The 27,054-nt window shown below is 49.8% G+C and overlaps 1 protein-coding gene across 7 annotated transcripts in view; it reads right to left on the reverse strand.

Moving 5' to 3' along the window:
- CCDC30 (coiled-coil domain containing 30) overlaps window positions 1-27,054 on the reverse strand; it is a 37,904-nt gene that overhangs the window by 2,410 nt on the left and 8,440 nt on the right. The window contains exons 4-22 of one of the 7 annotated variants that reach the window (XM_085080350.1): window positions 25,139-25,289; window positions 20,985-21,100; window positions 19,042-19,134; window positions 18,249-18,349; window positions 17,305-17,497; window positions 13,647-13,745; window positions 12,869-13,021; window positions 11,424-11,567; window positions 10,451-10,608; window positions 8,919-9,159; window positions 7,319-7,492; window positions 6,501-6,710; window positions 5,783-5,940; window positions 5,213-5,360; window positions 4,319-4,440; window positions 3,209-3,350; window positions 2,285-2,421; window positions 1,893-2,004; window positions 332-399 (exon numbers count right to left, since the gene is read on the reverse strand). In XM_085080350.1, the coding sequence (XP_084936476.1) occupies window positions 332-399; window positions 1,893-2,004; window positions 2,285-2,421; window positions 3,209-3,350; window positions 4,319-4,440; window positions 5,213-5,360; window positions 5,783-5,940; window positions 6,501-6,710; window positions 7,319-7,492; window positions 8,919-9,159; window positions 10,451-10,608; window positions 11,424-11,567; window positions 12,869-13,021; window positions 13,647-13,745; window positions 17,305-17,497; window positions 18,249-18,349; window positions 19,042-19,134; window positions 20,985-21,100; window positions 25,139-25,289 (2,720 nt within the window). Of the gene's footprint in view, window positions 1-168; window positions 419-1,892; window positions 2,005-2,284; window positions 2,422-3,208; window positions 3,351-4,318; window positions 4,441-5,212; window positions 5,361-5,782; window positions 5,941-6,500; window positions 6,711-7,318; window positions 7,493-8,918; window positions 9,160-10,450; window positions 10,609-11,423; window positions 11,568-12,868; window positions 13,022-13,646; window positions 13,746-17,304; window positions 17,498-18,248; window positions 18,350-19,041; window positions 19,135-20,984; window positions 21,101-25,138; window positions 25,290-27,054 lie in introns of those variants that run through there. The other 6 variants (XM_085080351.1, XM_085080353.1, XM_085080354.1 and 3 more) reach the window with 6 other exon arrangements.

Raw genomic sequence — 27,054 nt, forward strand, 5'->3', positions numbered from 1 at the left:
GAGATGTAATGTGAACACAGCTCTGGCAGCACTGGGGCTCCAAGTCTCACCACCTCTTTAAACATATAAACACTCCCCCAAAGACCCTGAGCACCAAGATTCCTAAATCCCACAGTGTTCACCAAAACATTCTGAAAATTGGACTTCTCCATCCAACCAGCTGACTGATTTTAATACCATTTTGATGCCATTTTAATACCATTTTAATACCATTTTCTCTAAAATTTGGCAAAAAACTAACGAGAAAGACCCCTGGGAGGTGAAAGCACAGGGTGGAGCAGCCAAAATGCTCCAGTGGCCCCTGCCTGGCTCCTCCTCCCCCCCACGGTACCTGGCACGAGGAGGTGGCAACACCTTACTCTGTGGTTGGCGTTCAGAGCTGGGAATGATCTTCGAGTCCTGCAAGGAGGAACAGAGACTTTGAAAGGAGGAGGTACAGGTCAGACCCAGAATTCCAACAAATCCTGGTCTTTCCAGCCCATCCCCAGCTCCACTGAGGGTTCTCCCCACCAGCTCCAGCCCCACAGAGGTGTTAATCAGGGATTTGTCCTTTGGGTGTGAATTTAAACTAAAAAATCCAAACCAAGCCCCACCAGGGCCAGGTGAGCCCCAAACAGCCCTTTCCCCCTCAAGAGCTCATTTCCAACCTACCTGAGTTCTCTCCAAACTAAAAGTCCCAATAAACTCCTAAATCCACCTGGCTGATTTGAAAACTCTCATTGCCTGGATGTTCCCCATTTCTCCTGCCAAAGTTCTCCATCAGCACAGCCAAAACCTTCACTCAGCTCAGGGATTATTGCTCAGCTTGGCCTGAAGGGTTTGCTTGGCAGGAGGAACATTCCCAACCCCTAACTCAGGGTTGGCTCTCCTTTTCTAGAGCCAACTTTACAGCTGAGCAGCTCTAAACATGCCAAATGAGATTCCAAGGCTCTGTGGAAGGGAATCCCATGGGCAGCAGCTCAGGGATGAGCAGGAGGTGAGTGTGTGGAGTCCTTCAGCTCCTCACAAAGCTCCTCCTCACCACAACTGTTACCTACTCCACATAGGAGCTCTTTCCATCCCAAAGGATGGATTCAGCTCTTCCCCAGCCCCTCAGCCATCAGCTCCTGTGCCTTTCCCACTGACCCCAGTCATGCCTAATGGTTTTTGACTTTTCTCTTTATACCCTTTTTACACATTTTTATACCCTTTCCCTTTCCCTGTACCTTTTACTTCCTATACCTCAGCCCTACATGTCCATAACCCTTGTACTCTGATATTTAGCTCAATTTGGGGCTCTCTGGAAAAGACTAAACATCCTTACTATCTCATAACTAGAGGCTCCAACCTTGGACAGAGCCTCCTCTCTGGAACATGTTTGTGTAAACTAGGCTGTAGCCTCACTTGGGGAGGTGATGGGTTTTGTCCTTTCTTTTTATACATTTTTATACCCTTTCCCTCTCCTTCATAAACACTCCCTGTACCTTAGCCCTACATGTTGATAACTCTTGTACTCTGATACTTAGCTCAGTTTGGGGTTCTCTGGAAAAGACAAAACATCCCTACTATCTCAAAACCAGAGGCTCCAGCCTTGGACAGAGCCTCCTCTCTGGAACATGTTTGTGTAAACCAGGCTGTAACCTCATTTGGGGGGGATAATTAGAATAGGGGTAAAATTACTTCATTTATTAAGTTTCTTATTGGGGGATTTTATGTAGATATGCTAATTTGTGAGGTCCATGAATTTGTGTACACATTGTACAGGTTGTTCCCCTCAGCATGTTTCCACCTTTGACAAGTTGAGCACCTGGGATCCTATTAAACCAAATTAATACCCTTTTTTCCCTCTACTGCTGTGTCTGCCTCTTATTTTCACCAGCTTTAAGGCACCACCAGCACTCCCAGGCTCTCACCTCAGTGTTGGGAGCAGGGCTGCTCCTGGCAAGGCGCTGGGAGGTGACCAGGTGGCCAGAGGGCTGCAGCTTGTCCTGCAGCCGGACATTCTCCTCCTCCAGCATCTTCCCTCTGGGCATGGCACAAGGCACAAGTTATTTTCCTTCCAGCCAGGCTCTGTTTTCAAAGGGGAATTTTCTTTTCCAACCTCAGCTCTCCACAGCCTCCAGCTCAATGGCAAGGAGGTCTTGGATGGGAAAATGGGCTAATTACATCCTTAATTACAGCCATGAAAGCCACTGTGCCAACTGCTGAAGCACAATCCGGATTTTCCTCTGGAATTTTTAAGAGAAAGAGGCACAAAACACGGAAGAGGGAGAATCTCAGGGGGTGGATATCAGTAGGGGCTCACCTGCTCTGCAGGGGGGGAATCCCAGAGCGGAGGTTCCAAGGGGATTCCTCCTGGTCTGATATTTTTTGGAGGAGTCGTCGCCTCTCCTGGAGTAATTTCTCATTCTCAGCAGTGATCTGGGCAATCAGCACCTTCCCCTGAGGGTGTTGGAGGAGGAAAGAACAACCACCAGTTACTCTTGACTCTCTGTCCTCTGCTAACCTCAGGGCTTTCCCAAGGGATCACCATCAAGGATGCCAACTCCTAAAAGCTTGGAATCGTCGTCCCTGGAAGTGCTCAAGAACCACGTGGATGTGACATCTGGGGACATGGGTTAGTGGTGGTGGGTGGATGGTGGCACTTGATGAAGATCCTTATCTTAAAGGTCTTCTCCAACATCAACAACTTTGCAATTCCATACCCTGTTTGATATAAAACACCCCAAATAGAGGTTCTGGGGTCACTCCCCAGCAGGCATTGCTGAGGCAAAGTGACATGGAGCTCAGGCAGTGTCACACTGGGATTGAGGATATGGCTTCCTCTGAGGGCAACCCTGAACCAGGGATTTCCCTTTGGCTTTTCGTTCCTACAGCTTGATTCCCCTGGTCCTTACCTGCAAAGAACTTCCCTCTGCCAGAGGACAGGGATGGATGGGATTTTGGGAAGGAATTGTTCCCTGTGAGGGAGGTGAGGCCCTGGCACAGGGTGCCCAGAGCAGCTGTGGCTGCCCCTGGATCCCTGGAAGTGTCCAAGGCCAGGTTGGACAGGGCTTGGAGCAACCTGGGACAGTGGGAGGTGTCCCTGCCATGGCAGGGGGTGGCACTGGATGAGCTTTACTGTCCCTTCCAACCCACTCCACGCCCTGAATCCATGACTATTTAGGAAGCAGGGAAGCCCCTGCAGCCTCCCCTTGCAGCAGGAGAAGCCCTTGCTGTCTCCTCTCACCTTTTCCACTTGGAGTTTGGACTCGCTGAGCTCATTTTCCAGCTGTTTGATCCTGCTGTCCCTCTGCTTCACCTCGTGGATGAAGGTCTCCTTGGCCCTGCGGATCTTGTCTTTGTGCCTGAGCTGCATCTCGTTGTATTTCCTGGCAAAGCAGGGACAAACATCAGCCTGTGAATCACCCGATGTCACCATCCAGGTGACACCATCCAGGCAGGAATGTCCCAGGTTTATTCAGGCTCCTCAAAGCCCAAACTCAGAGTCTCAGCCACACCCCAGCTCCTTCTGCCTGCCCAGAATGAGCACATGGACAGTCTGGACTCTTTCACTGAGTGTTTGGGGAAGTTTTTGTTGGAAATTTTAATTTTTAGGTGTCAACCAAATGGAAATTGATAAGGGAAAAGGACCCAAAGCATTTTCCAAAAGTGACATCCAGCTTTACAAATCTTTGTCGTTTTCCCTCACAGCCCTTCATAACAAATAAAGGTTATAAGGACACCAAAACTGGAAGTTCCAGGGAAAGGACAAGTTGGTTTTGTTGCTGGGGATGTGGGTGGTTAAGAGAATAACTTTTGAAAGGGAAGAAAATTTAGGAAAACCCTCAGAGTCCAACCATTCCACTGACCATGTCCCCAAATGCCACATTCACAAGTTGGTTGGAAAATTAAGAATTCTAAGCAGCAATGAGCAAACCAAGAGGAGCAACAACACCCACTTCAGTGGGAGCTTCTTTGAGCTGGGACACTGGGGACTAATATTTGTCTCTCCTGACACTTCTGACTTTTGTTCCTCCCTTCTTGTCCATTTGGGCAAAGTGGTTTACTTTTATCCAGTTGGGATAGAAGGGAAAATAATGCCAAAAAAGAAGAGAAATTTCTACTATATAAGGAATATTCGCCCATATTTACTCAAATTCATGATAAAAAAACCTACTCTGCTTCAAAAAGCTGTCTGGAATTCTCTGACAGCAGCCATGTAGGGTGAGCTCACTGCACACAGGGCTGGTGGATTTAGTGCCAAGAGCCTGAACATTGGACAGGAAAGGCCACACTGCAGCCAAATCCAGCAGCAAGCCCAGAAGAAGCCATTCCTGGGCAGGTTTTTGGGCATTACCTGACATAGAGATCCTTCTGGTTGAGGAGTCGAACACCTTCCTCATACAGGGCTTTGTTCTCCTCCTTCAGCAGCACCAGCTGCTCTGAGAGCTTCTGGTTCTCCTTCTGGCACTGTACATGCTGGATGAAGGTTATATTTCATTTGTGTGTGTGACCCCAGCTGGAGAGGCTCCTCTGCCTCCCATCTGCCTGCTCTGCAAAGCTTCTCTCTCTTCAATCCCAGTGCTTCCCACTACAGCCAATATCCATCCATCCCTTCATCCATCCATCCATCATCCATCCATCCATCCATCCTTCATCCATCCCTCATCCATCCATCCATCCATCCATCCATCCATCCATCCCTCCATCCATCCATCCATCCCTCCATCCATCCATCCATCCATCATCCATCCATCATCCATCCATTATCCATCCAACTATCCCTCCCTCCATCCCTCCATCCCTCATCCATCCATCCATCCCTCATCCATCCCTCATCCATCCATCATCCATCCCTCATCCATCCCTCCATCCATCCATCCATCCATCCCCCCACACCACTCCCTCCTCCCCCTAACAAGGAGCAGTGAGGATTTTGGTGCAGAGAAAGGCAGTGAACCCTCCCACCCAACCGACTCTGCCAAAATTTCCCAGCAAAAACTCCAAGTTCTGCAAGAAAAAGGGGAAGGAAGAAACCACCAAGCCTTCCTGGGCCCTCAGAGCTGCATCCCAAGAAACCAGCTGGAATTGGATGCTGCTTTTCCTCCAGCTCCTGTTGAACTCAGTGGGATCTGCAAGAGCTCAGCCCCTGATCAGATATTCCCGATTCCAGCAGCTCCCAGGAGGAGATTCCAGCCCATGATGGTCCTGTTCCCCCTGGATGATGAGGAACTCCCTCACTGTCACTCACCTCACCAGCCTCTGGCTTCTTCTCCTCCTCCAGGACATGCAGGGTCTTTGCCTGGAGCTCCACGTGCATCTTGGCCAGAGATGCCTCAGTCTCCTGGGAATGACGGAGCTGCTGCCTCAGCTCCTCCACCTGCTGCTCCAGAAGCCTCCTGGAAACACAGTGACAGTGACAGTGAGAGCTAGATGTGCCACCTGTCCCCAAGGTGTCCCCAAAACACCCCCTCCTCTCCTCCTGCCCCAGGTGACACGGAGGGGACAAAGGAATCAGCACATCCAGCGGCACAGGAAAGGGGGGATGATATTTTGGGATCATTCCCAGCTGCTCAGGGAAGGGCTGTTGACATCACTGGGCTAACAGGAGAGGCCACAGACCTTCCAAGGCAGAGGAAGCCTCCAACAACCCTTTAGATGTCAGGAATGGGCAACCCCTGGAGATCTCCAGGGACAAGGCAGGTCCAAAGGGGAGACAGGAGGTCAAAGCAATGGTTTGGGTCTCCCTGAACCCTCCCAGGGCAGCCAGGAGCTGCCAGAGGCTCCCAGGGCTGGCTCAGCCCCTGCACAGCACAGAGACCTTTTCAGCTGCTCCTCGTGAAGTTCCTTCTGCACTCGAGCTTCATTCTCCCGAGCTTCCTTCAGCTCCTCCTCCAGCAGCTTCTTGTCAGAAACACGAGCCTCTGCCAGCAGCAGCTGGTGCTGGGAATCCTTCAGCTTTTGCTGGAGCTTTGAGATCTTGGATTAAAATGGACATGGATTAAACTGTCTGAATGTACAGGCCAGTGTCTGAATCAGATCATTCTCAAACCTCTGTGTCTGAGGCATGGGAAGGGAAGATTTCCTTGTTTTGACTCAAAGTCCATTAAAAGCAAAACCTCTGGAATGGCTACCAGATTTTGGGTTAAACACGATGTCATGGATTCCCATCAATTCTTTTTTGACCAAATTTGATCCTGCACACTTCAAAAAAGAATCCCATTATTTCTGCAGGAGCATGCAAAACACAAGGTTTTGGAATTCTCCAGCCAGTAAACAGTAGGAAATCTCCTCAGCAAGAACAGGATTGGGGTTCCCTGTGCCTGCCAGTGCCCCTGTCAGTACTTTAGTGATATTGTGTTTTCAGATGGGCTTCTATTGCCTTGATTATGTTCCCACTAATAACAGGCTTTTTTCCTACAGTATTTAACCAAAGCATCACAAAAAGGAATTTGGGGGAGCAATTCACAAGCTGTTCCTACTTGTTTTCTGCACTAGAGCTGCACAGAACTGCCAAACACACCACACCTCACACTCACCTTCTTTTGTGCTTCTCCTGCTCTGGATTTCTCCTGGGCCAGCCTCTCCTGGAGGCTGCTCTGGAGCTTGTCAGCCTGGGAGCACTTGGAGAGCTCTCGTTCCAGCTCTTTGACCTTCTGCTGGCTCCTCTCCCACTGTGCTGAGAGGGAGGAACATGTTTCTGTGCTGTCCGAGAGTTTGGCCCTGGCCTGCTTCAGCTCAGCTTTGACCTGAGATCCCAGAGAAGAAATCAGATTTATACTTCAGCATAAATCAGCTGGAATGGCTTGGCTAGGCAAGGGGAATGAGATTCCAGAATGAGCAAAAGAGGAATCACAGAAGTAAAGCATGTTTCATTTGAAGGCAGTGAAATTTGTCACAGAATTCCAGAGGAGTCTGGAGAGAACCTTAAGGATCACCTGGTTCCACCCCCTGCCATGGACAGGTACACCTTCCACTAGCCCAGGTTGCTCCAAGCCTTGTCCAACCTGGCCTGAAACATATCCAGGGATGGGGCAGCCATAGCTTCTCAGGACAACCTGTGCCAGGACCTCCCCACCCTCACAGCCAAGAATTCCTTCCCAATATCCCATCCATCCCTGCCCTCTGGCAGTGGGAAGCCATTCCCCCTTGTCCTGTCCCTCCATCCCTTGTCCCCAGTCCCTCTCCAGCTCTCCTGGAGCCCCTTTAGGCCCTGGAAGGCTCTGAGTCTCCCTGGATCCTTCTCTTCTCCAGGTGAACACCCCCAGCTCTCCCAGCCTGGCACCAGAGGAGCTACAGCCCATAATTCCCATGGAGCTGCAGCAGAGCACACTGCAGAGCCTGGCTCTGTCCCTACCTTGGTGCATTCCTGCTGGAGCAGTGCATTTTGCCTCTGGAGGTCGGCGTTCTTCTCCCTTTCATACCTGAGCTCCCTCTCAGCAGAGCTGCACAAGTTCTGCACTCGCCGCAGGTCCTGCCGCAGCTGCTGCAGCTTCTCCTCCTGCTGCTGGAACCTCTCCTCAGACAGACCCTGCAGGAACAGCACCATTGACACAGAAATTGGCTTTAAGGCAGGATAAAGGTGATTAAGGAAGGCAGAAACCAGTGGGATTTAAGGGAATTTGGGCAGGAAGATGGGTAAAGCCTGGCATTTCTCTGTCCCTACACCATGTCCTGCTCCCTTCCCTGTCCCCGCAGGGCTTTAAAAGCCATGTGGATGTGGCACTTGTGGATGTGGTTTGTGGTGAATATGCAGTGATGGGTTAATAGTTGGACTTGATGGTCTTGGAGGGCTTTTCCAAGCTCAATGACTCCATGATTCTCTCCATCCCTCAGGAAAGCCAACACAACTCCTGAGGCTGAAGGGGAAGAGGTGATAACCTGCATGAGGGAACAAATCCCTGTTTAAAAAAAACCTGTCCAAGCAAAGCAAAACCACCAGCTCACTCTGGACTCTTGGAGTCTCACTCAGGCATCCAAGCAGCAGTGACACAGCCAGCCCAGCTCCCAGAGGGATCAGGAGCAGGAGCAAGGTGAGTCCTGGCAGCAGGGCAGGAACACAACAAGACACAGCCTGGGCACCAGGAGGTGTCACCATTGCTCTGCGATGGCTCTTGGCAGGTAACTGAGCTCCTTGCCTCACCCACCTTCCTGGCTCACACACCAAAAGCTCTGCTTGGCTTGCACCAAAGCCTTTCTTCCCAGCATCACTTCCAGCCAGCTCTGGATCTGCATTCCCACTTTGCATCTTCACCCTCTGCTCGTGGGACCAGATGGAATTCACTGAAGACCAAATCTGCCTTCTCAGATAATCCCCAGATAACTTTCCAAGCTGGGAAAAGTCTCGATCCAGCACTGTGGGGTCTGGCAGTGTCAGTTGTCCTGGAGGTCCATTTGCTCCACTGGTTTTGTGGGGTTTTCCCCACCTGTTTCTACCAGGATCCCACATCCACTGCACTCCTTGAGTCTTGCTCTGCTCCACCTGGATGGATTTGATGCTTCTTGGATACAACTGAACTCCAATCCTCTACTTCCCACTCCCACCCTGGCCATACAGACCACCCTGTCCTCTCTCCTCTCCCAAATCCTTGCACAGAAGCTGAGCTCCTCCTCAGTCTCCCCATCCTGAGTTCTTCCATCATTTCCTCCCCGTTAGGCAGGGACATCTGCTTCTCCCTTCCTCTTTCAGCTCACAAGGTGAGAAAAGTGAACAAATTCCATTTAAATCACTTCTTTCTGCCATGTACACTTAGTTAAGTTTATCCAAATTCCCACCACATCCAAAAGCAAGGAAACCACACAGAAAAGAAAGAAATCCACAACACAAGGAAATCAACACATCTCTAATTCCCAGCCATCACTCACACCACAGGACTGGCTTTCCAGCCCACTTCAATTGAGTTTTGCCACTCAATTGGTGACAAAAATCAGGGTGCAGATGGCAAAGCTGCCCATACCTGTTTAAGGCTCCCCTCTAAACTGCCTGCTGGGCTCTGCCATGGGAGAAACCTGCTCTCCCTCTGCTCCAAGCCTGGCATCATCCTCCTGGTGTCTCCGCTGGAGCTCTGCTCCCGACCACTCCTGATGTCACTTTTGAGCTGCGCAATTTCTTCCAGCAACATCCTTTTCTCTTCATTGCTCTCTTTGAGCTGCTTTTCCAGCTCCTCCTTCTTCTTGTTGCTCTCTAGCAATTCAGAGCTTGAAGGAGAAATAGTAAAGGAGAGAGATAACTACACTGATCTGAGGGAAAACACCCTTGAAGGGGGAAAACTTGGGAGGTGAGAGTCCAGTGAAATGCTCAAGTGCCTCGGGAGAATCCAAAGGGGATTCAGTCCTGGCTGCAGCAGTTCTGGGCAAGGGTCAGTCTGCCTGGGACACTTCCCACAAAGCCACGTGTGTCCAAAGGCTCAGCTCCCCCTGGGAGGAGGTTACAGGCTGGCTAAGGAATCCTCACAGTAAGGAATCCTCACATGGGAGCTGCTCTGGGCTCAAAGTCACAGGGAAGCACTGGAATAGGGGCTCAGGTGCTCCAGTCTAGCTGTCTGATTTATCTTCACCCAAACTCCATTTTCTCCATCCAAACTCAAAGCTGTGGCTGCCCCATCCCTGGAAGTGTCCAGTGCAAGGTTGGACAGGGCTTGGAGCAACCTGGGATAGTGGAAAGTGTCTGTCCATGGCAGGGGGTGGAATGGGATGAGCTTTAAGATCCCTTTCCCCCCAAAACAGTCTGGGATTCTGTGACTCTATGTCCTGCATGTCTCAGGCTGTCCAGGCTGGAATCACCAGCCCTGGAAGTGTTCAAAAAACCTGTGGATGTGGCACTTGGGGACACAGGTGAGGGGTGAACATGGCAGTTCTGGGGAATAGTTGGACTCAATGATCCTGGAGGGCTTTTCCAGCCTGAATGAATCCATGATTCCTTAGCAGCTCCCTACCTGCTTGTACTTTATCTCACTACCACTAACCCAGGTCACTGTAACCACACTGGATTTAATCCAAGCCTTTATTTACTAAAAATCCCAGATGCTCCAGCTCCAAACTTGTCCTGATCTACTCAAAAAGGGGAGTCAAACCAACACCTGCTGCCACCTCCCTTCCAAGAACACCCAAATTCCAAGGACTCCCCAGATCTCCACTGGGACCAGGACCAGCAGCTGCTGCCAGCAGTGAGCCTTGAGGAGCACAAACCCACAATAGGAGTTTTTTGGGATCCCCTTGGGACTCCAAGGGAAGAATCCTCCTCCCTAAGGACAGCTCCCATTTAGGCTGCTCCAAATCTGGAAGAGATGCAGAAAAAAGCTTTAATCCTGGCTGAGCCTGATGGCACTGAGGGAATTCACCAAAATCAAATATGCTGACCCAAGGGCAACACAAAGCTGCCAGGCCAGTTTTTGCAAGGAGCCAGCCCCAGGGGGAGTTGGAAAAAACTCAAAAATTAAGCCAGAGAAGACAAGGAGCAGAAAACATCACAGGCTTTGTTAAGGTTTACCACAGCAGTTGTTGTTCTTCCCTCAGGTTTTTGATCTGTTCTTCCAAAAACACTACTTTAGCCATCTGTTCCTCATAGGTCTTTGCATCTGCACAGGGATCTTCCTGTTTCTGCTCCACTTTGGGACTCTGTTCTCTGTCTTGCAGCATTTCAGAGGCCTGTAATGCCAGAAAACACCACGACTTGGATTTGCTTTGCTCCGATGGAAATCTTTTGAGCAGTACAGGGTAAATCATGGGACTCCAGCAAGACATGGCTTGTGATTCTGTGGCTAAATTATTGCAGTTCTTCCCCCTTGAAGACATGTGTGAGTCCTTTTTCCTGCATGGGGAGTAGCTGTGTGTAAACTACCAACAAGCCAGGGTTCTTTATTTGATTTCATCCTACTGTGGCCCTTCTGCAGCTCCCAGGGATTCACAGCATGTGCCAAAGCTCTTTACAAAAGCAGCAGCTCTTGGCAAAGCAGCAGGAGCACAAGGTGTGGATTCAGGTGGCTCTCACAGAGATGCTCCAACTCCACCCCAAACACCTCTCTAAGGATGACTTCTCCACTCCCAATGCCACCTAACCCTGTCACACCAGGTAACAGCACAGCCTGACCCTGAGACTCAAGGAGAAGACAAGAAAATAAAAAGGAAAGGAGGGCAGGAAAGCAGGAATGCATCAGGACAGAGGAACTCCCAGGTGGATCCCAGCTGGAGTCTGCCCAGTGTCAGATCTGCTGCTCAGCAGTGATGAACCCAAACCCTTCAGGCACAAACACCATTATCATCACTGAACACCAACTTTGATTCCTAAAGCTTTTTAATCAACAGCTCTTCTTGAGCTTTCAGTTCCAGGTATTTCCTGGTATTTCAATTCCAGGTCATCTTATCTGCAGCAGGATGACTTTGCTCATATTTGATCAACACACCACAGCAGCTCCTGCTGGCATCAGGCACCACAACAACTGGGAATTCTTTCCATGTCTCACCTCTGGATCTAAGATAGCACTGCCTTTGTGTAGCTTCTCATGGGATACCTCCACAAGATGTTCTGATGTTATGCCTGATGCTCTTTGGAGATTTGGGAAGGTGTTTCTGTGGCTTGTGAGCTCCCAGTGGGAATCAGGCAACCCCTGGAGAGGAAAGAACAATCACTGGAGGAAACAAACCCGAAGGACAAGCTCAGAAAAAGGTTTCTCCTCTCAAAATGTCAAAAAATCTCCTAAAAACAAGAAGAGATTTCCAGGTGACAGAACCAAATGATTTCATGCCAAGCTTGTTTCCAGCACTGTTGGGAAATTATTCATTGCAATACAAGGATGTCACCAAACACACACAAAGCTCTCTGTGCTAAAGGTCTAACACAGGGCTCTGTATTCCATCTCCTCCTGACCCCTTCGATGGCAAAACAGCTCCTCATTCAGGGAGACCACTGGCCAGTGGGTGGCTGAATTCCAACCAGACTTTCAGGGATGGATGATTCGGATTCAAAGGTCCCTGGATCATGAGTAGGTTGAGCAAATGGGAGGCAAGGGTTAAAAAGGGCTCTTCCCATTTTCCCCATCATCCCCCAGATCAGACAATTCCTTCCCATGTGTTTATTGATAGTCTGACCCAGCCTCTTCCTCCCAGCCAGGCTCAGTTTTCATGCCGAGCTTCGATCCCGAGTTTCAGTGGGGATTTGCTGCAGCACGACCAACCCTTGGCCTCTAGATGCCACTGTTCCTCCAGCAGCGCCTCAATCTGTGGAGTTTTGCCAACAGCTCAGGACTCCCATAGGTTTTCACTTGGATTCAAGGAACTGACAGGACTCACAAACTGATCTAAGGCCTCTCAGAGTGCTATAAAATGGGATTTGTCATGGCTGTGACTTGCCAGCCTCCCTCAGGTCCCTTTGCCCAGGCCACAGATGTGCCAATCTCCTAAAACTGTACCCTAATTTTCAGCACTTGTCCTGGCAGCCTTTGGACAATCTTGCTGGCACCACCCACTGTCTCCTCCATGGCCCAGCTGGAATGCAAGAATTCCAGCAACATTCCCAGCAGAGAAACCCCCAGGAGCTGATTTAGCACCTAAATTGGTTCAAGCCAAGTGTGCTGAGGCTCTCAGGGAACCCCCAGCAGGATGTTCATGTGGCTCTGGGGTGTTCTGATTCCTGCAATTAATACCTGAGTCTGAAAACTCCCACTCTGCCCTCCAGAGAATCAGGGTTTGGCTACAAAGGTGGAATGACTGATTTGCTATTAGATTCACTGCAAGGAAAAGTAAATTCTGGAGTTAGAGACGATGCCATGAGAGCAGCTGGACTGAAAACCCTCAGCCAAATGTCTGAAAGTGGAGAAAAGCACCAAGAGATGCCAAGCAGAGAGCTTGGAGGGCACTGGGGATGTTTCATGGAGCAGCAAAGGCAGCTGATTCCTGCAGGGAGTCTCACCACTGGACATACCTGGCTGCCCACAGCCACCTTCTCAGCCCTCAGATCCTCCCTCAGCAGCTCCAGCTCAGATGCCAGCTGCTTTCTCCGTTCTCTCCTCTCTCCCAGCTGGCTTCCCAACTTGTCTATGGTTTCCTGGCAGCTTTCCAACATCTGCAACCAGAAATGTTAAGAGTCACTTTCACAACATCGTTTTTTCTACACAGAGAGAAGATTGCAGGAAATGTGTCTTCTAGGAAACAAGGAGAGGAGGAAAAGGGTTCTCAAACATTTCCAGTGGAATTCCTCCACCTCTTATCCAGGGCTGGCAGAACTTCCACTCACTCAAAATACTTTGGGAAGCTCCTCTCCTACCTCTGTCTGGCAGACACACCAGGCAGACCCAGTTGTTGGGCTGGCAAGGAGCAAATGGACAGGAAAGTTAACTCAGAACCTGATGGGAATCAGCTTTAAATGCACCTGATGAAACCCTTGGTTTCACTAACTCTAAATAAGAATTGAGCACCTTCACACAGGTAAAAAACTTCACTATCATGGGGAGATAATAAACTCCTCAGCTGGGAGAGCTGAAGGCAAAACAACTTCCTAAGGGGAGAGGAGTTTTCATGGAGATCACATTGGCTGCTTTCCTCCAAAAATCAATCCATCTGCATGAGCTGAGGGGCTACAAATCCCCAGGAGATGGTGACAGAGAGAATCCCCAGGAGAGGGTCACTTCAGATGCTCATTTAAAACATTTCTAAGCAGAGCAGTTCATTCCCCAAGGAAAAGCTCTCACCTCCTGCATCTCCTGAGCTCCAGACACCACCTGCTCATTCCCATTCATCTCACTTTTGTTCTTCTGCACCTCAAGCAACTCTGTTTCCAAACTGGTGATCTGCATATGGACAAAGCCCAAGTTAAAACCAAACCAGGACTCACAACTAAATGCACAACTACTCCTAGAGTGCTCCTTGTGCTGCTGTTGCTGATAAGCCCCATGTTGGAAGCAAGGAACAGGAGGGATGTGCACAGCCAGCTCAGCTCATCCCTCATCCTGCTGCTTCCAAGGAGGAAGGAGCCAGAACAAGATGGAATTCTGCTCCACAGAAGAAGTGAAACAACCCAGGTACCTGGTGAAAATGCAAAGATTGCACACATTGTGGTGCTCCTCTGACACAGAGGACCCTGAGACAGCCCATATTGTGTGCTGGATCATCCTTGTTCCCTGTGCTGGGAGTGCTGATCTCATCCAAGCAGATGTTCAACCATCAGGACTCATCCTGGTCCTTTCACTGCTCATGGGAAACTGTCAGTCCCTCCAGAAGGACTCAGGATTTGGGACAGCAAAGAGCTGACCTCTGTGACCACTGACCTCTGTGACCACTGACCTCTGTGACCACTGACCTCTGCTCCTCCTGGCATCTCCTGGCAGGTGGGAGTTTGGACAAAGTCTCACTCTGTGTTTGGATTACCCCCAAGGGCATCTGCCCTGGGGGAAGGATTATTGGTCCTCAAGTAATAAAGGGCTCAGTGAGCTCAGAGCAGCCCAGCTAAGGATCATCCCAGAGGTGCAGCTCAGCTTCTCTCCCCATCAGGGATCCCACAGACCCTTTTCCAAAATCTGAGTCTTGGCACTCACAGTCCCCCTGCCCCACTGCCAGCAGGTGCCTGAGCAGCTTCCCTTTCACTCCTTGGGCTTGAAATCCAGTTTGGGGTTATCTCTAAAGCCCCAGGCTGGTCTGTCCAACTGTCTGAGCTCAGCTCTCCTGGAATGGGTTGGGACACTAGAAGGAGATGAAATCCAACTCCATAGAATCCCAGACTTGGGTTGGAAAGGACCTCAAATCCCATCCAGTCCACCCCCTGCCATGGACAGAGACACCTTCCACTGTCCCAGGTTGCTCCAAGCCCAGTCCAGCCTGGCCTTGGACACTTCCAGGGATCCAGGGGCAGCCACAGCTTCTCTGGGCACCTTGTGCCAGGGCCTCCCCACCCTCACAGCCAAGAATTTCTTCCTCATATGCAATCTCAAAGCCAAAGAAGTGCCAAGTCCCTGCCAGTCCCAGTCCCTTTCCAAAGCAGCACCTCTAAGCCCCTGATCTTTGCTCTCCCTGACGAGCTCCAGGCAGCAGCTAGGTCTGCTGGAGCTCCCAGCAGGGAATGGACTCCAAAACACAGGAAAGCTGCTGCAACACTGCTTTTAAAACAAAGATATGACCTAACCAAGGTGTTAAAAGGTATTAAAAGTGGGGTGAAACACCCAGACCTCTCACAAAAGAGCTTAAGGACAACGACTTCTTCTCCTCTTGCATGACTGGATGATAATTTGGGGTTCAGCAAGATTTTAGAGCCCCAAAAGGGATCTCAAATGCAAAACACACCTTCCCTCCTCACCCTCAGCCAGCCTTTGGTCAGAAGTTGGTACCAAGCAATGCATTTCTTTATTCTCTCTCCAAGCCATTAACTTTTATGCACTTAATTTGTGCTCCCAATCCTGTGCCAGCAGCAGAACAATCCTCACTCTGTATCCTCTTCTCCTCACCCTGAGTCACAGCCTGACCAGCCAAGGCTCCTGCAGCTGTGCCAGGACAGAAAACCTTCCCAAGTCCTTCCCAGCCAGGGCAAGGCTGGCAAACACCCAGCAGTGCTGCCTTCCCCAGACTGCACCCCTTTCCTCCTCATCTCCAGGGCTCTCAAAGCCCCTTGGGAATGCAGGACACAGCTCAGCCACCTCTGGCTGAGCAAATGCATCTTTCCAAGGGTTAATCCATCTCTCCTCCATGGTCCTGCACCCCTCACAATGGCTCTTTGCCAGCTGCAGCAGCTGCCAAGCCTCTGCAGCCAAAACACCTCCCATCTCCTTGGCTCCCAGGGATCTGTGTGACAACCCACGGAGCAAAGCAGGGGTTTGTCCAAACTGAGCATGCACTGTGTTTGGTTTGTGCAGGGCTGTGTAGACTCTGCTCCAAAGGGGAAGAGTTTGGTGTGAGCTGAAGCTCAGAGTTCGACCAAAGCACTGCCATGGTGGACAAACCCTTTTCCATCCCAGCCCAGAGCCTGTGGCTCCTATGAGACAGGAGACAAAATCGGTGCCACCAGCACTCTCATTAAGGTATTTGAACCTGCCTTCAGCCTGTGTTTAGAGGATTTTCCAGAGGCAACTGACAGGGAATTCCTCATCCCTTCCTCTGAACAATCCAGCTTGGAGATGTGTGTCCACCTGGGATATGCTGGCAGCATCTCCTACACCACGTGTTAACCCAACACCAGGTGTTAGGACACATCAGTCCTGACTGAAAACCCAGGGAAGGCCTAAAATCTCACCTCAGGAATCCCCTAGGGACACTCTGGACTGGTGCAGCTGCCAGTCAGGGAGGATGGATCAATCCAGGCTCACTGCAGAGAGGATCTCCAGCACAGACAGATGGAACAGAGCAAGAGCCCCAGCAAGGAAGAGCTCCTGGCTAGTTAGCAAAGCCTCAGATCAGGGAAGAACCTCCTCAGCCAGCCTTTGTGGGGAGAATCCCACCTGGCCACACCAAACTCTGTTTTCCTCTGTTCTCTCTGGCTGTCAATTCCCCAGCTGCTCCCTCTGCAAGGGATCAGGTGCCCTGGCAGTGATGCTTCACACAGAATTTTCCCTGGGCAAGCAGTGCCAACCCAGTCTGTAGTGCAGCACTCCTCACAGAGCTACTCCAGAGGGATGGAGAGTCCCTCCAGAAAACTGAGGCTAAAACCCACCCACTCAGGCAGCATCAGCCTGAGAAGCTTCAGCCACAACTTAATCCCTGCTCAGAGGTGGAGGTGGCCCTGCAGGTGCTCAAGGAGGCCCCAAGGTTGCCATGGCTCTGGAAAAACAGATGTTCAATGAGGTGCTTCAAATCTGTGATTTCCCAAAGGTTCCCATTTGTCACATGCAGATAATAGAGGTTTTCTAGCCACTTCTTGAAGCCAAAGCATGATTTGAGTGGACTCATCCTAATAACAAAGGAATTGCTCCCTGTGAGGCTGGGGAGGCTCTGGCAGAGGGTGCCAGAGCAGCTGTGGCTGTCCCATTGCTGGAAGTGTCCAGAGCCAGGTTGGATGGGCCTTGGAGCAGACTGGGACAGTGGAAGGTGTCCCTGCCCATGGCAAGGGGTGGCACTGGATGGGCTTTAAGGTCCCTTCCCAGTCAAACCAGTCTGGGATTCTGTGAGGGGGAACAGGAGCTGGAAAAGACAACACTGATGTAACACTGGGGAATCTGCACATCCAACCAAGTGCCATTTGCTCCCTGCTGGGATTTTTTCCTTCTTTCCCCCTCTCTCCTGAACTGGCAAGTTTTTCTGGCTGTATTCCTTGTCCAACTACACACAGCAGGGTGCAGGTAAAACATCACTTTATTTTGCCAATCAGAGAGAAAAGCAGCTGGAATGAAAGAAACCCAAACCTTGTCTCTCCCATTCCTTACTCACTTTCTGGTGCAGTCCCTCCATCTCACTCTCCAGCTGCTCCTTCTCCTGCTTGGTTTGGATCTTTGTCTCTCCCAGAATCGACTCCAGCTCTTCATTGTGCTCAACCAAACCTTCATGTTCCTGTTCCAGTTTTTGCAGCTTGTGAAGGAGCTGGGAATTCCTGCCCTCGATGTTTTCCATGGCTTCCCTGCACCTGCACACCAAAAACCAGCATCACCAGGGCTGGAATTGCATCCCAGTTGCTCCCCATCGGCGAGGAAAAGCTGAGGTTTTCCTCACGCTCTCCTGCTGATTTCCAGTCTCACATCCAGCATGGCCTGTCCTTATTTAGATGGGAGTTAGGGGTGATGGGATCTCCACAAGGAATGATGAAGGTCTGGCAGGAAACAGGTCAGGCACAGGGTTGCCAACAGCAGAGAGCCAACAGCAAATTCAGCTGCTGGAGGTGGGGAAGAGGCTTGGGATTCTGAAGGGAAACGAGCCAGAGGGATGGGATCAGCCCCCCTTTCCTCCCTGAACCTGCAGCACTCCTGAGCAGGGATTGGGAGAACAAAGCTTTGAATTCCCTTAGAAATCCCTGTTTACATATTGAAGGTTGAAAGCCAGGTGTTTTGGTGCACTCCTGGAGAGCAACCAAATCCAGAGGAAACTTCCAAGCACCAAAACAGGTTTAAAAGCAACATTTGTGTTTGCAGAGATCCCCAAGAGCCCAACTCTCTTCTTTAAGAAAAGCAACAAACCATAGGAAGTGTCAGCATTTCACTGGAGGAAATGCATTCCTGATTCCTCAGGACTGCATAACCTCCAAATTTTCCCATTTGGGAGCAGAACAAAGTCCTAAAGAATCTTCCAAACAATCCAATAATCCAATCATCCTGCAAGACAGAAGCACAGCACCAGGAACCAGTGGGAAGTACAAGGAGTGAGATTTCTACACCTCTCACCTTTTGTGAAGAGTTTCACCTCCCTGATCTCCATGCTCCTGATCAGGGGCAGCTCTGCCAGCACTGGTGCCTCCATCAGCTCCTGCCTCTTCCCGTGTGCTCTGTGCCCAAGAGAAGATGAACATCAGCACAGAGCTAGGATTGAGATGCCAGAATCCCAGGATGGATTGGGTTGGAGGGACCTTAAAGCTCATCCTGTTCCATGGCAGGGACACCTTCCACTATCCCAGGTTGCTCCAAACCCCATCCAACCTGGCCTTGGACACTTCCAGGGATGGAGCAGCCACAGCTTCTCTGGGCAACCTGTGCCAGGGCCTCCCCACCCTCCCAGCCAAGAATTCATTCCAAATCTCCCATCTAACCTTCCCTCTGGCAGTGGGAAGCCATTCCCTGTGTCCTGTCCCTCCATCCTTTGTCCCAAGTCCCTCTCCAGCTATCCTGGAGCCCATTTAGGGTCCCTGGATCCCTCTAATGTCTCCCTGGATCCTTCTCTTCTCCAGGTGAACATCCCAGCTCTCCCAGCCTGCCTCCAGAGCACAGGAGCTCCAGCCCTCAGTTCATCTCTGTGGCCTCCTCACCCAGCTGCACATCTTTCCCTTGGGAGCACAGAGTGATTCCAATGCCACCTGAGTCTCTCAGAAATAAAACACAAGCCAGGTCAGCTCCATCTCTTGGCCCTGGGAGCAAAACCTTCCAAGCCCAGAACAACCAGGTTGTCACCCCTAGCTGGGGGCTGGGATGCAGAGGGGACCCTGTTTTCCTGGAATGGCAAAGAAAGAGCTCTTGGAAACACCTGCAGGGAGGCTGTTCCAGCTCCCTCAGCCTGTGGAGGCTCCAGCCTCTCGCTCCTCTGGTACTCACAGATCTCCTCCTTGAGCTGCTCCACCTGCAACACAAACAGCTGCCTTCAGTTTGGGTGAAATCTCAATCTTTGTATTTATTATTAATTTGTCACTATTCCTTGTCCTGAGGGATTGGTTGAGATCCAGCTGAGTGGCCTCAGACAAGGAGCAGCAAAAGTGGGAATGCCACAATCCATTAAAGGGTGATTTTCCTGAATTTGTTTCACTTCCTGATCACACCCACGTTGTGTCAGATTCCAGCTGCTCTTTCTGAGGACACCTTTCAGTGTCTTCCATCCGTGGGATCAATGAAATTCCATTATCACCAGCAGCTCCTCACCCCACAGTCACAGCTCATCCCAGACCAACTGCCCACCCTGTTCCTCCCCTGTTCTCCATGAGCCACAGGCAAGAAAAGACATTTCAGGACACAGAGCTGCTGTAGTTGGTAAAAAAGTACATTTTCTACTTTTATAAATAAATATTAGGGGTTTCTCAGCTTCTGTGCCAACAATTAAACTCCATTCCTAAGGAATAAAGGGAATTTGCTTTTAGCTTAACATGTGGCTGAAATGGACCTCAGCCTGACTACATTTTTCTCTGTAGAGTGAACACAATATGTTACATATATCTTTATGGTTTTTGTCTATATAGACTTCTTTTTATATATATATATATATATATATATATATGTGGATTTTAATATTATATTTCTATTTTATCATAATCTATGCATACACATGTGTGTATCCATAGTGACTGAAAGGAGCAATGTCCCACAGCAAGGAAAACATTCTTTGGAATCTTAATAAAAGTAAACAGAGAAATTTGAACTAAATTATGGTTTTTTGCTGTTCCATGAAGAGACTGTGCTGTAAATACAAGGTTTGAGGTGACAGACATGGAAGAACCAGCAACTTTCTTAAATGCAAGGAACAAAACCATATTGTAAAATTCTAAACCCCTCAAATGGGAATAAATCCCATTCAAGACATGATGTGATAAATCTTATTGGGAAAGCATCTTCTCAGAGATACTTGTATTAATTTAACAATACTCATTTGATGTGAGAGAACTGGCAGAGGCAATTCCAGGCTCTCAGGGCTGATCTAAGGAAATCAGGAGACAAGAACAGCAGCAGATTTTGTGCCCAATGGCACATTTTAGTAGGAATCAGACTCTTCTATCCCTTTCTTGTTGGCAACCTTAGTAAGGAATTATCTGGTTGATAGTTCCTTCATTGTTCCTTATTTCTAGGTGGCATTTAGAGAATCCTGGCTGTATGACATCAAGCATTTAACTAACAGTAATGTAACAGTAATGTAATGATAAATCATTCCCTTCAGGGAGCCCACAGAAAACGAGCAAATCAATCAATGTGGCTGAGTTAAAAACCAAAGGGGCCAAGAGGGACCAAAAATGAGCATAAATTTCGAATGGATTTCAAACCAGCTGGTGGGGTGCTTAGGGTAAACTTAGGTAAACTGAACTCTTCAATGCAGTGCAGGGAAAGACACATGTATTTATGTAAAGACACACATGTAAAGACACACATGGAACACATCTTTATGACTCTGTTGACACCAATCAGGAGCAAGGAGCTGATCCCTCTCCACAGGCACAGCAAAATGTGTCCCAAACTCCTCAAGCTCCCACTCAGCTGGAGTGCCTTAAACTTTTTCCTGCATGGAAGGAAGAGTTTGCATTCTGCCAGAGGTGCATTCTGCCCATTTCCCAAATTCTGCTGCTCCATGAACCGTGACAGCCAAACCGCAGCTCTGGAAAGGCTGGGCATAGAACAGGGAGGGGAAAGAGGAAGGTGGGGCAGGTTTGGGAGCAGGGAAGACTTGCAGGAGCAGCCCAGGATGGCTGGCTCGGCTTGGTGGATCCTCACCAGCTCCAGGAATGCTTTCCTCTCCAGGTCGAGTGTCTGCACTCGCGCCCGCAGCGCCAGGATCTCCTTGTCCAGCCGGCTGTTGTGCTCCATGGCTCTCTGCAGCTCAGTCCTGCCTGCACACAGAGCACAGACAGGGCACTGGCCTGGGGCTGTGCAGGCTCCAAGCATGGATCATGGGCTGGTCCAACACATGGGAAAGGTGGGGGCAGCGTGGACAGGTGTGCATGGGAATGCATCCCACAGCCACTGGGAACACATCTCTCATCCACATGGGAACACATCCACTGGGAATACATCCCACAGCCACTGGGAATATATCTCTCATCCACTGGGAATACATCCCATATCCACTGGGAATGCACCACACATCCACTGGGAACACATCCCACATCCACTGGGAACACATCCCACAGCCACATGGGAACACATCCCATATTCCCTGGAACCACATCCCATATCCACTGGGAATACATCCAACATCCACGTGGGAATACATCCCACATCCACAGGGAATACATCCTACATCCACTGGAAACATCCCACATCCACTGGCATGGATCCACATCCATGTGGATGGAAACACATCTTACATCCATGTGGGAACACACCACACATCCTCATGCAAACACATTCCACATCCATGTGGGAACACCTCTTCATGGAACACATCTTCATGGGAACACATCCCACATCCACTGGGAACACATCCTACATCCACTGGGAACACATCCCACATCCATGTGGAAATACATCTTCATGGGACACATCCACATGGGAACACATCCTACATCCACGTGGGAACACACCTCACATCCACTGGGAATACATCCCATATTCCCTGGAAACGCATCCCACATCCACATGGGAATACATCCCATATCCACTGGAAATACATCCCTCATCCACATGGGAACACATCCTACATCCACTGGAAACACATCCTACATCCACTGGAAACATCCCACATCCGCTGGCATGGATCCACATCCATGTGGATGGAAACACATCTTACATCCATGTGGGAACACATCTTCATGGAACACATCTTCATGGGAACACATCGCACATCCACAGGGAACACATCCCACATCCTCTGGAAACATTCTACATCCACTGGAAATGCATCCCACATCCATGTGGGAACACATACCATATCCACCTAGGAACACATCCTATATCCATGTAGGAACACTTCCTACATCCACGGGGAATATATCCTACATCCACTGGGAATACATCCCACACCCATGTGGAAACACATCCCACATCCATGTGAGAACACATCTTCATGGAATGCATCCACAGGGAGCACACCCCACATCCACAGGGAACACACCCCACATCCACAGGGAGCACACCCCACATCCACAGGGAACACACCCCACATCCACAGGGAGCACACCCCACATCCACAGGGAGCACACCCCACATCCACAGGGAGCACACCCCACATCCACAGGGAACACACCCCACATCCACACCCTCTCCCTCCCACAGCAAAGGTTGATATCCCTGGAGATCCAGGTTCAACAGCAGCCTCTCCATCATTATTCCAGGGATTCAGTTTACCTCTGGATCATGAAGGTAAACCTCATTTAAATCCCTCACCTCATTTAATTGGGTTCCATAAACTCTGGAAAACCCAAACAGCCACATTTTGAATTTTCATCACAAAATCCATCATTGCCACGAGCAGGAGCATAATCCCAGCCCGTGGATCTGTGTTGTCCAGGCATTAAAATTTAATGGAATGGCCACAGCTGGAAAAATTGCACACCGAGCCTTCAAGCCTGGATCAATGAATAAATTAATCCCAACACCAATTAATGCAGATTACCAGTATTTCCAGGGCAGAAATAGGAAAAGGTGCTTGTATTAGAAGCGTATGTTGATGGCACACTGGTATCCTCCCAAAAATAGGGAGACAATTTTCCTCAGAGAAAAGGGAAGAAATATTTTTCCCTTTTCAACTTAACATTGGGCACAGGAAATTTTAGTTTAAATTTTACTTCTAGTCAGGCAAAAAAAAAAAAATAAACAAGTCTCCTTATTTGGTTCCAATTTGGAAAAAGCAACAAATTCCTTTTTCAAACCAGGATTCTCATACTGGATTTGCACTTGTGTCCTTCAAAATAAAAAGCAAAGAACATCTTCACAGAATCACAGAATGGGTTAGAAGGGGAACTTGAAGATCATCTCATTCCAACCATCTTCCACCAGAATGGAAATTCCACTCAACAGCCTGTTGAACCCTACATAAATTGATGATAAAATGGATGATAAAATTATGATAAAATGGATGATAAAATTCCAGCTCTTTTCCTCTCACAAACATCCTGACCACCCCGTTTTCCCATTCCTTCCCCCCTATTTTCCCCCTCAGCTGCTTTCAGGGCTGACCACAGGGATGACTCCATAAGTACAACAGTGTTTGAATCTGGCAGCCCTGTTCTGTTTTGGAAAAACCCCACAACATTCCTTATGCACTTTGTTAAATACCATTCAAAGCCTTTCCTCACCAAAATCCCACTAACTGAGCTCAAACAGGTCAGGAAAAACCACATCTCCGATGCACACAAGTTCTCACTGAACCAAAATATGCTATTTAAGGTGGTTTTACTAAAGATCAGTGACCCCACTTTAGGTTTTTAGTAGCAAATCAATTGATTCCCAGAGCAGTTGGCTCAGAGCTCACCAGGAGGAGAAGCTGTGGGGAGACACAGAGCCAGGGAAGCCACTGGGACATTGTCACCCTCATTCTGCACACACAGCACAACAAACCCCACAGCCAACACAAGCATCAAACCCTTACTCACAGTTTGCAAAGCCTTGTATTCATCTGATCCCTCAGAAAGCACAGATTTCCCTGCTCAGGCTACAATCCATGAGAATCCCAGGCTGGAGCTTTTCCATGCTCTGGAGTGGCAGTGCTGGAGCTGCCACAGCACTCAGCCCACCCCTGGGGACTCTGGATCAATCCCAACCCAATACAGGATGGAAAGGCTGGGAATGATGGGACTGCAGGCTGGAGAGGAGCTGCTGGGGCTGGAAAGGAGTTGATGAAGCTGGAGAGGAGCTGCTGGGGCAGAAAAGGAGCTGCTGGGGCAGAAAAGGAGCTGCTGGGACTGGAAAGGAGTTGACAGGGCTAGAAAGGACCTGCAGGGGCTGGAGACAAACTGCAGAGGCTGGAGATGAACTGCTGGGGCTGCAAAGGAGCTGCTGGGGCAGAAAAGGAACTGCTGGGGCTGGAGACAAGCTGATAGGGCTGAAGATGAGCTGCTGGGGCTGGAAAGGAGCTGTCAGGTCCTGGTGCTGGCTGTGTGAGTTCCAAGGAGAGCACCAGGACCTGCAATTCTGCCCTAAACCTGTCCCAGCTAGTGCCACTCTCCTGAAAAGAGTTGGTCCCTGCAAAGGCATGTGGGGCTGGGATGTCACCTCATGCCAGTTGCTGCTCTTCACCAATGAAATTCTGCATCACAGATTTGGGGACAATGCAAGGAAACTCCCAAAAGAGCACCCAGACATCTGTGTGTCACTCAGGACATTTTCCATGGATGTTTTCACTCCAAGAGTAGCTTTACCATGTCTCCCTCCAGAAAACAGTTTATTTCTACAGTCAGAATTTATTAAAAAATCCTTCTAATAAATAACACTTCAGGGCTGGTCAACAACATTTATTTCAAGGATGTGAAGGGAATATTCCCAGCAAGGACAAGGTAGAAAATCACATCCCCACTGCTGCACTTGCTAAGGCTCCTGCAGAGGCAAAATCCCAACCTGCACCTGGACAGCCCTGGGATGAGGAGTCCAGCTGTGCACACAGTAATTCAGCTACTCTGCTTCCACACCAAGTCATAATTCCCTCTCCACCCCATCCTAGGACAGGAATTTCTCCCTGGAGAGGAGCCAGGGATAGGAAATCAGTCCAGCCTGTGCAGCTGGAGCACAGATCAGAGGAGCCCAGTCTCAGAATTAACAGATTTGTAACTGTTAATGACTGCATTCCCACCTCATCGGGAACAGGCTGACTCCTGGCTCTGGAGTTTTTCTGGAATTTCCCACATGCCAAGCAGAGAGGACAGAGGACAGGCTGCCCCCACCCCTCCCCAGGGCTAGAGCAGGCCAGGAGTGGCCACCAGAGCAGTTCTTACCTGCTCCACTGTGCTCGTTTGGTGCATCCAGCTCCTCTGTCACCTCCTGCATCTCTTCCTGGGTCACCACCAGCCTCTGTGGGGCTTCATCCAGACCTTCCACAGCTCCTGCAGGTGATGCTGGTTCCCCCTGCAGCTCCTCCCTGCAGAGCTGAAGCACAAGGGTTAATGTTCCAATGGAAATGAGGAACTCTGTGGTGATGTGACCAAAGCAGAGCTGTTTGTTTTCCCCTCCACATTGGTTCCATAGGAAAAATGTGTATTTCCTCATCTTCAGCACCAGTTCTGGGACACACCAAAGGCAGGTGATGCCCACGAGGCACCCCAAAGAGTGAGGTGTTCCCTGGCTCTCAGCAGAAGGGATTAATTCCTGCCCAGGGTGGGCACAGCCTGAGAATGAGGCAGTGACACTCTGGGCTCTGGGTTTTCACTCCAAACCTATTAAAAACCCTCCCAACATACTTAAGGACAAACCTAAAACCGAGGAGACCACAAGTGTGATGAGGAGCAGCTGAGGGGAGAGTCAGGGGGCCCTTCTGGCTCTCCATAGCTCCCTTACAGGGTGCAGCCAGGTGGGGATCAGGCTGTTGAGTGAAATTTCCATTCTGGTGGAAGATGGGGGATGGAATGAGATGATCTTCAAGGGCCCCTTCCAACCCATTCTGTGATTCTGTGAAGATATTCTTTGCTTTTTATTTTGAATGACACAAGTGCCTCCCCACACTCACAGCAAAGAATTCCTTCCCAATTCTCATCTATCCCTGCCCTCTGGCAGTGGGAAGGCATTCCCTTGTCCTGGCATTCCAGGCCCTTGTCCCAAGTCCCTCTCCAGCTCTCCTGGAGCCCCTTTAGGCACTGGAAGGATCTTTTAAGTTCTCTCCAGAGCCTCCTCTTCTCCAGGTGGACAACCCCAGCTCTCCCAGCCTGGCTCCCAAGGGGCTCCAGCCCTCAGAGCATCTCCATGGCCTCCCTCCAACAGATCCATGTCCTTCCTGTGCTGGGATCCTGGAGCTGGAGCAGCACTGCAGGGGGATCTCTCCAGAGGGGAGCAGAGTCATGATGCTCTTTGGCCTTTGGGGTGCAAACACACTCCTGGCTCATGTCCAGCTTTTGATCCACAAGAACTCCTAAATCCACCCTGCAGGGCTGCTCTCCATTAATTCTTCCCCCATCCTGTACTCATTCTGGGATTGATCCCATCCAGGCACTGGAAATTGAACTCCATCAAGTTCCCTAGGCCACTGCTCAGGCCTGTCCCTCTTTTTTCTGGAATTATATATTCCTGCTCCACTACACCTGCACTGATGGGGTCCTAAGGCTCAGCACGTTGGTTGCCATTGACATTTGGCACTCCAGAGGGTGAGTGAGGTGGCACATGACATAAATCCAGAAGGCATTTCCCCATGGATTTCTCTGAGCTGACCACACAGAGAGGCAGGTTTGTATCCCGCCTTTCTGCTTTCCTAGGATGCAACAAAAGAGTTAATTCTGCTTGAGCAGCCTGGCTAAAAGCTGAATTCATCCCTGTACCAGACAGGAACGTGTCTGGCCCTTCACTTCAGGAAGGGAACAGGTCAGCTGGGAACAAGCAAGGCTACACAATCCGGTAAACAGAGCAAGAGGAGCAATTAACACATTAACCTGTAACGCTGCTGCAGCTCTAATGGTTCTGTAAAACAAGTGGGATACTCCAGGAACAATGGAGTGTTTAATAAACAGTCTCTGCTTCACAGGCACAGTCAGCAATGACATCACTGGGGAGAGTAATCAGTCCCATCAGGGAGATGTTTTCCCGGAAAATACATCTCCAGTGTGCACCAGAGAAAGAGTGCCCAGTGTGAGAACTGTGGAGGAGCTGTGTTTGATTGGAAACAAAGAGCATTAAATTTGTAACAACTCCCTGGAAGTGTTCTGAG

The sequence above is a fragment of the Lichenostomus cassidix genome, chromosome 21, assembly GCF_008360975.1.
Source record: "Lichenostomus cassidix isolate B80296 chromosome 21, HeHo_3.0, whole genome shotgun sequence".
NCBI lineage: Eukaryota > Metazoa > Chordata > Aves > Passeriformes > Meliphagidae > Lichenostomus > Lichenostomus cassidix.